Source organism: Ascaphus truei, chromosome 5, assembly GCF_040206685.1.
Source record: "Ascaphus truei isolate aAscTru1 chromosome 5, aAscTru1.hap1, whole genome shotgun sequence".
NCBI lineage: Eukaryota > Metazoa > Chordata > Amphibia > Anura > Ascaphidae > Ascaphus > Ascaphus truei.
The window spans coordinates 238,262,927-238,272,640 of record NC_134487.1 but is presented as its reverse complement, the minus strand read 5'-3'; the positions used below and the strand labels follow the sequence as shown (position 1 = coordinate 238,272,640).

General features: G+C 44.2%; 1 protein-coding gene across 2 annotated transcripts in view; it reads left to right on the top strand.

Moving 5' to 3' along the window:
- LOC142495811 (uncharacterized) overlaps window positions 1–9,714 on the top strand; it is a 165,562-nt gene that overhangs the window by 116,878 nt on the left and 38,970 nt on the right. The window contains exons 3-4 of one of the 2 annotated variants that reach the window (XM_075601795.1): window positions 3,511–3,699; window positions 8,604–8,762. In XM_075601795.1, coding sequence (XP_075457910.1) covers window positions 3,522–3,699; window positions 8,604–8,762 — 337 coding nt within the window. In that variant the 5' untranslated portion in view covers window positions 3,511–3,521. The remainder of the gene's footprint in view (window positions 1–3,510; window positions 3,700–8,603; window positions 8,763–9,714) is intronic. The other variant, XM_075601794.1, reaches the window with a different exon arrangement.

Below are 9,714 nucleotides of genomic sequence, written 5' to 3'. Positions count from 1 at the left end.
ACTCTCTCCCCCACACTCTCTCACTCTCACCCCCACACTCTCACTCTCTCCCCCACACTCTCACTCTCCCCCACACTCGCTCTCTCTCCCCCACACTCTCTCTCTCCCACACTCTCTCTCTCTCCCCCACACTCTCTCTCCCCCACGCTCTCTCTCCCCCCCCACACACTCTCTCTCTCCCCCCCACACTCTCTCTCCCCCCCACACACTCTCTCTCTCTCTCCCCCACAGTCTCTCTCTCCCCCACACTCTGTCTCTCTCTCTCCTCCACACTCTCTCCCCCACACTCTCTCTCCCCCACACTCTCTCTCCCCCACACTCTCTCTCCCCCACACTCTCTCTCCCCCCCACACACTCTCTCTCTCTCCCACACACTCTCTCTCTCCCCCACACTCTCTCTCTCTCCCCCACACTCTCTCTCTCCCCCACACTCTCTCTCTCCCCCACTCTCTCTCTCTCTCCCCCACTCTCTCTCTCCCCCCCACACTCGCTCTCTCTCCCCCGCACATTCTCTCTCTCTCTCCCTCTCTCTCTCTCCCTCACACTCTCTCTCTCTCCCCCACACTCTCTCTCTCCCCCCCACACTCTCTCCCCCACACTCTCTCTCTATCTCTCCCCCACACTCCCCCACACTCTCTCTCTCCCCCACACTCTCTCTCCCCCACACTCTCTCTCCCCCTCACTCTCTCTCCCCCACACTCTCTCTCTCTCCCCCACACTCTCTCTCTCTCCCCCACACTCTCTCTCTCTCCCCCACACTCTCTCTCTCTCCCACACTCTCTCTGTCACTCACACTCTGGATCTCTTATTTACCCTATATATCTTAACTGCCCTATACTACACCGAAATAACCTATACTGCTTTCTTCCAGATCTGACTCAAGCTTCACACGGAAGACATCGGAACCCCACCCTAACCCAGAAGACAGGTAGGGAACACATCCCCTCCAATGTATAACATTGCGGGAATGTGGGTACCTGGACATTTAGGGTCTGCGGATCAGGTAAGATCCCAGGCGGGATTGCTGCTTTAGATATTGTGAAGCGGGGACGTCCAGACACTGGTTAATGGGTTCTGGAAACTAGTCATTCACACCTGGCTTTTATTTCTAGATACGACATTTACACACACGTAACAAGGACGAATTGTAGTATAATATAATACAATAAATACATTTATGTCAAAAACGAATATTGTTCTGACTAGGAATTTATTAAATGTATTTTATTTATATATTTTATTTTAAAGCGGGGTTGGGGGCGGGACTAGGTGGCGAGTAGATTTTTTGGTTGGGCGAGTAGATTTTTGGGTGATTTGTCGAACACTGTATATATATATATATATATATATATATATATATATATATATATATATATATATATATATATATATATATATATATATATATATATATATATATATATATATATATATACAGTGTTCGACAAATCACCCAAAAATCTACTCGCCCAACCAAAAAATCTACTCGCCACCTAGCCACCTATATACATATATACATACATTTGTTTTCGTTCTCGCACTAAGCTGGTATGTGATTTTTTTGTATGCAAAGTTTGAAGTTAGTGGTATAGATATTTCTGTCAACAAAGATTCCCAGGCAGAAATATTTGTGGGGGAACACATTGATACCTATGTTTGAAGTCCTTGGGAATGTAAATTCATAAAATAGTTTTGTGGCGGGTGTTTTTATGTTCTTTAAAATTCAAGTATGTCTTGCTAATTTGGCTCTGTATTGATCAAAAAAGTATGTAAACCTACTCTGTATACATACAGATGCAGCGGTCGTTATCCGACCATTTCTCGGATTTGTTTTCGAGATCTCCCCGAGATCCTTGCTACATTTTCCGCGACAGACTAATGGCTCATCAGATTAACACAGCAGGGGTCCCTATTGAGTTAATCCTGCCGGGCTCTACATGTGTGTAAGAGACGAGCAGTAAGATAGACTGAAACGTGACCATGGGATTCTAACATTGCAGGGATTGTGGCACCCCATACCGGGGCCTGTATTTTGGGAAGCAGGGGGTCCCTGAGGCTGAAATCAACTTTGTTAAGCTCAGGGGACCACCTGCCCACGCACACTATGAATAAAAATAAAATGTAAGCAGCTTCATTACCGTAGCAGCTACTGTATCCACTAAGTTAATTATGTTTTCTATGGGGGGGAGGGTTGGGGGTTGTTTGATACTAGTGTGCAGGAGAAGGGGGTCTTCTGAGCTGAACAAAATGTCCGGCCTGCTGCCTGTGGGCCTGCTCCCCTCCTGCTCCCAACGTGGGCTGTAGGGGAAGCACCATTGCGAGCCCGCGCGTGCCAACCCAACTTCCCCTGTGCGTGCCAACCCAACTTCCCCCGCGCTTGCCAACCCAGCTTCCCGCACACGCGCCAACACAGCTTCCCCCATGCCCGCCTCCTGTCCCGGGCAGCAGCTGTGGAATTAGCCTGCTAGTCTCGCCCCCCCTCTCCCTCCACCCAGCCGCCTACCTTCCGCCCCGGGCAGCAGCCGCAGGGATATCGGGGGCAAGGGAGGGGAAGTGTCTAGTGGGCAAGGGAGCAGGAAGCAGCACCCACCCGGTCAAAGTCAGTGACCCACCCAGGCAGTAACCTGATTCTTCATCTCAACTTTATTACGGAAAAGCAATGCTATTTATACAGGAAAATAAAGTGTTAATTAGAGGCGTAAATTAGAGGAGTAACAATATTAGCACATTACTAAATAACAGCGAAGCTGGGAATTTTCCACTCATATCTCACATTATCTATAGCCTTGGTTTCTGTAAGCAAATGTGGTGGCCAAGCCAATTCCATGAAAACACAGTTCTGGTGTCCAGACAACAGAACAGTGCTGTTTTTCTGACAATAACTGTCGAAAGCTGAGAAAACGGCCTGCATGTTTGGAGGTCGTTTCTTGCGTACATATATCACTTAGTTCAGGGAAAAGTTCAGGCAGAAATGGTGTTCCTGACAAGATGGAGGCTTGGAGATTCTGGCCTTTATTTTAACCTTTTCACCCACCCAGGCAGTCAAGGCAGTCAGTCAACCAGAACCACCCACCCAGGCAGTCAGTCAAATGAAATAAACAGATTTCATTGTAATGTTTTTTTCCGTAATATTTTTTTGTGGTAGGTGCATTATAGGTTCGGGGGGGAGGGAGGGCATTGCTCCTGTCATTTGGCCTGGGCCCCATGATTTCTGTTGGCGGCACTGGCTTAGTGAATAGGGTATGAGTATAATTTAGTTTCATCAATGCCACATTAAAATGAACGACCATTAAACATAATGTTTTAACTGGAGTACATCCTGGTTAAAATCATGTTATTTCGTTTTAGTGAATACTGTTATAATTACAGACTGTTATATTAAGTTAACATAACGTTAATGGAAGCTTGGTGAATCTGGGCCTGTACGGTGTATGGATGCATAAAACTTTCAAGTGACAGTATACACTGCACATCTTTACAACTTCACGTGATTCTCTTTTTATGTTTAAGCACAGAAATCCATGGATAACATCCTGTTGAATTCCAACAATGTTTCTCCGTCATTTGGGTTTGCACCTGTAGACATCACTTACCCTACTCCTCCCTATATGTCCCTTCGGGAACTAGTAGAAAGGAATGAGACTCTGCCTGTGAAGGAAAGGAAATTCATGGATATGATGGAGAGATATGATTCAAATGGTACAGTATGATAAGTTCCACGGTACCATGGTATAATGCCATGTGCAGGAAAATGTATACACACACACACACACACACACACACAGTGGTGTGAAAAAGAAAGTCTACCCTCTTTGAATCCATGATTTATTGATTTATTTAAAAAAATAAAACCAAAATGGAGAAGCTATGTGTGAAAAACTAACTACGTGTACACCCTTACTGCTTCCATAGGAATTAAAATGCTAAGTAGCAGACAGGTGCTGCTAATCAAATGCCCTTGATTAATTGATCATCAGCAAGTGTGACCACCTCTATAAAAGCCAACGTTTTAGCAGTTTGCTGGTCTGGAGCATTCAGGTGTGTGTTAACAAAATGCCAAGGAGGAAATACATCAGCAATGATCTTAGAGAAGCAATTGTTGCTGCCCATCAAGCTGGGAAGGGTTATAAGGCCATTTCCAAACTATTTAAAGTCTATCATTCTACAGTGAGAAAGATTATTCAAAAGTGGAAAACATTCAAGACTGTTGCCAATCTTCCCAGGAGTGGACGTCCCAGCAAATTTACCCCAGGGTCAGACCGTGCAATGCTCAGAGAAATTGCAAAAAATAACAAAGAGTTACATCTCAGACTTTACAGGCCTCAGTTAGCATGTTAAATGTTAAAGTTCATGACAGTACAATTAGAAAAAGACTGAAAAAGTATTGTTTGTTTGGAAGGGTTGCCAGGAGAAAGCCTCTTCTCTCTAAAAAGAACATGGCAGCATGGCTTATGTTTGCAAAGTTGCATCTGAACAAACCACAAGACATCCACCAAAGTGGAGATGTTTTGCCATAATGCACAGCGCCAGGTTTGGCGAAAACCAAACACAGCATATCAGCACAAACACCTCATACCAACTGTCAAGCACGGTGGTGGATGGGTGACAATTTGGGCTTGTTTTGCAGCCACAGGACCTGGGAACCTTGCAGTCATTGAGTCGACCATGAACTCCTTTGTATACCAAAGTATTCTAGAATCAAACTAGATATACATACATCAGGGATCTGTCCGACAGCTAAAGCTTGGTCGAAATTGGTTCATGCAACAGGACAATGATCCAAAGCACACCAGCTAATCTACAACAGAATGGCTGAAAAAGAATCAAGGTGTTGCAATGGCCCAGTCAAAGTCCAGACCTCAACCCGATTGAAATGCTGTGGCTGGACCTTAAGAGAGCTGTGCATAAACTAATGCCCACAAACCTCAATGAATTGAAGCAACGTTGTAAAGAAAAGTGGGCCAAAATTCCTCCACAACGATGTGAGAGACTGATAAAGTCATACAGAAAGCGATTACTTCAAGTTATTGCTGCTAAAGGTGGTTCTACAAGCTATTGAATCATAAGGTATACTTAGTTTTTCACACATGGCTTCTCCGTTTGGCTTTATTTTTGTTAAATAAATCATGACATGGTGTAATATGTGTTGTTGTTCCTCTGTCTGAGGTTGTATTTACCTAATTTTAAGACCTGCTAAGGAACAGATGATTGTTATTATGTCCTGATATGTAAAACCATAGAATTCAAAGAGGGTGTACTTTCTTTTTCACACAATTGGTGCATGATGGTCAGTGTATACCTGTTAGGTGGAAAAGAAGGTCTGAGAACTCCGCAATGGTATGAGGAGGCATCAGGGCAGGCTCTCAGTGATGGTTCTTCTGTCAGCACAGTGCCTCCATCCTATGAGGATCCTGGTGTAGCCAGGATGGTCCTCACAGTCAACTCTTTTCACATATCACACAAAAGATAATTCAACTGGACTTTATTTGGATACAGCATAGTAATTTCAAGCTCCATTCTCTGAAAGCAGTACCAATGGCTTGAGGCCCTAGGCTCCCCTCCTCAACACACCTTACCCCATAACAGGGCATGGCCTCTGCCCACTCCTATCCAGTAGAGGTTATACTGGTGTGTCCTCCACGCAGGGAGGTGAGCACAGAACTAACTCCCAAAAACACTTACTCTAACCTCTAGAGGAAAACCCACTCATTCCCAGGGGAGTGACTTGTAAGCCGGCCTCCTATCAGGCATAGGCCCCTATAGTACCAGACGAATCCTTAACTGTATTACCTAACATTCTGTACAATAACATAACCAGGCCCTGCAGGATTTACTCCCAACACGGCCCACTCTTTACTGGAACTTACAGTGCTGGAGGGGCCAGAGAATTAGTAGCCCACGGGGACTTGGATACATATATATATATATTTATATGTTGCCATGTAGACAGGGGAGGAGGTAGTGTCAGGTCTGTGTTCTACCCAATCCTGGGTTCAGACATGGTACCCTCCAACTGCTGTATTCACGGGGGTTGCATCTCCAAATTGTTAGTTGGTATCTACCATTGAGAGAGACAAAGTTAACTTCCCTTCGGGGGGCGTGAGTGATTACCTATACAGTTCCCCTGGTCCTGCTAGAGGATCAGGGAAGAGCTATTTAGGGGGCCCCTGACCCAGAGTGAAGGTCCAGGGACCATCTGTAGTTTGAGACCAGAGCTGTGACTGCATTGGACAGAGCTTCCTATCGACTGTGCTGTACAGAGAGAATAAACCGGTTCCTGTTTCATATACCTCCTGCCTGGTGTGCAATCTTTCTGGGGTGGAGAGGAAACCGTTCTACTGTGGGAGATGACCATCATACATCTGGAGCCTACAGCAGATGGAGGCGCTGATTACCATGGAATAAATGTCGGGTATAGACTCCAGAAGCCTGTTCTGCAGTCCCCCAACCATCGGCGGACACCTCAATCTCTTGTGAACCAACAGGTAGCATGCACCATACACCTGGTAACGGGAATCTCCCATAAGGTGGGGTACAACTGATATATATATATCATCAGATATGCTGTAGCCCCAGATTAACCCCTTATTTGTACGGCTATGCTCCGCTTTCTCTTCCCTGCTGGGATTACCTATTTGCTGACACCATGTGATGCACGCCAATGGAGACAGAATGGGTCACCAGATGTGAGTAACCTACCATTTCAGGCTTATGCTTTGGTTGTTGCTGGGATATTACACACAAGGTTTTCAATTGATTCTTGAGACACAGTCCCAGTAGGAGGTGAATCAGTGGCATCTGCTTATTATCTCCCATCTATACCACCTACCAGGACTTCATATATGCTTCTCATCACACAAAGCGCATACCTGTGTTTACCAACACTCACTGACTTCTTGGTTACCTATATTATGAGCTTTCTTCAATCAAACTCATTTATTCAAATGTGAATGTGACTAGTGACCTGACCCATTGGAGCACTGTATATTACAGAACTATGTTCTATATATGTTTCACCAAGAGCAGCAGTAGCTGCGATGTTGAACGACAATGTTGGCACCTTGCCCAATTTTAAATTACAACCTATCAACATTCAGTTTTTAACCTACAATTAAGAAATAGTTCTTGAGGGACAATGCATTACCTGGCCATTAATGCCCAGCCTTTAACCCACCCAAGCATTAATGGCTAGCTAATGAAATGTCCTGAAGGAATTATTACTATCTCAGGGTAATTTATTTACTTGTTATTTATTTGTCATTATTAATTTGTTTCCTAACTGTATAGGATAATTCTCCACTGCACACAAAGGGAATAATGAAGGAGAGGTGCTAACATTCTAGCATTACTAACTATTAATGCCCACAGGGATTTAATTAATGCCCATAATTTCAAACCATTTTTCCTGTAATTAAATCTAAACTTAAATAGATATCGTTATTTTATTCTCAGGGGTCAAGAGAGTGGCATACATGTTAATAAACACTGTTTCAACACACACTGCTGCTGATAAAGTCGGTCCCTGCACCCAGGCATGGGCCTCATGGCCAGTGAAAGCCCTCCTTTCCCCGTCTACTTACCTATCTGTCTCCCTCCTCTCCTCCCACCGGTACTGCACCGACACACTTTATTCGAGCAAATACCCGGTATGTACCTGGCAGATACCTGGAATGCGCCACTCCTCACCTCTGACAAGCCCCGTTGCATTTGCCTTCCCAGCCTGGGTTCATGCCTGGCTGATGGGCGGCTGATCTGTTAAATGATAATGATTAGGATTTAATAGGCTGCAATGCTTCGCGTGTCTACCAGATGGCATAAATTCATGAATTGTAATGCAGTATATATATATATACTGTGCAGTATTGCAGCCAGCGGGAATAAAATGCTTCAATCCCTGCTTGGAAAATAACTCAATGCACTCGGGCAGAAAACAGTCACAAACCTCAATACACCCGGGTATACCTGAATTCGTGGGACTAGCCAAGCTCGAATAAAGTGTGTCGCCAGTGTACCTGTAAAAGAGAGGAGGAACGCAGGGGGAGATATAGCGGCTATGCTCCGGATGGCTGGCCTCTTCCCTCATGGCCCTTTCAAATTGTTATGATGTTGCTGCTGTTTAAGGGGGGAGGAAAAGGGATAATACAAATGTATTTCGTTATAAGAATGTCAGAGCTGTAGGCATGTGGTGGGTCTGCCATGTTGGGAGAACTCAAGAGGTATAAGGATATCGGATATAATGGCTCCCTCATTGGGGCTGGTGGAATAATATGACTTATATTGGTAGCAGTGGGATTCACGAGCCACGTCGATACCGTTGGGGGCTCTGTACTACAGTTGGGCTGCCTGGTAGGTGGGGGGAAAGAGTTGGTAAAACTTTGGATAAAAAATATCAATAAAGCTGTGGCCTTGTGTGTCTGTTGGTTTTTGGAGGGGAATATGGTGGGCTCCCAACGTGCCATGTATCACTGGTTCTGGAACAAAGACAAACCTATCCCTCCTTCAGTGAAAAATAAAGAAACGGACATGTTTCATTATTGCTACAAATACTTCTCAGTACGCTTCAATTAATTAAAGTACAAATAATTTTTTTCTGTTCCTTTCAGATATCTACTATACATCTATGAAATACGAGCCAGGGGTTTATAAAAAAACCGGCTTTGCATTAAATTCAACAATTCGGGACACTTTACACAGATGGTTTGTATTGACAAATGGAAACCTTTTCGCAAAGGCATTGTTAATTCCTAATGAAAGAAATAAAGGTCAGTTATACTGTCTTCATTTTATATGCAATATGGTGAAATTCACCAAACTATGCATAACAACTGATCAAATCATCATTCTGTTGACATTTCTAGTTGCTGTATTAGTCTTGAAAAGGTAGACTTTATTGTAATTTGTGACACCTTTAAGGGAACAATAGGAATTTTCAGTGGACAGAACAGTGCCACAAACAGTATGAAGAATTCTCAGGTTGGTCCCCTATAAGGTATCACAACTTACAATACATCTAACCATAATTTACAAATCGCGCAGTGAAAATTTCTGGCTCAAAAAATAGTAAATTTATAATTGAATTCTAAAGTATGATTAACTCATTATCAACCCAATTATTCAAATCTACTAGTAATTTAGGGCCTCATGCAGTAAGCGCCGAAAAAGTGGTCTCGGGAAGTGTTCACTATCGGCATGATTTTGGCAATTTGCCCACGCAGTATGCAATAAGGGCCGAATCCCTGGCGAATCACTGCGAAAGCAAAACGCCGATTAGCCGGTGGCGAAACAGTCTGTCTCCCGATAACCTGTCGATACGCCATTTCTGCCGATATGTGTTTGCAGCAGAGAGAGATCCGCCACTCTCTCTGTGCAAACACCGGCAAAATAAAAATATATAAAAACTATTTTCACTCATAGTGTACATGTGCAGGGGTCTCCAGAGCTGAACCGCATTGGTTTCAGATCTGGGGACCCCCTGCTTACCGAGATACAGGCCCCTTTATGAGGTGCCATTATCCCTCTGCATTTAAATGTCCCGATCACGTGACCGCGGAATGTAAACAAAGTAGAGGGATACCGGCACCCAATAAAGGAGCCTGTATCTCGGGAAGCAAGGGGTCCCGAACCTAAAACCAAAGCGGTTCAGCTCCGGAGACCCTCTGCACATCTACACTATGATTAAAACACACATATAAATAAACAATCATTCCTTACCTT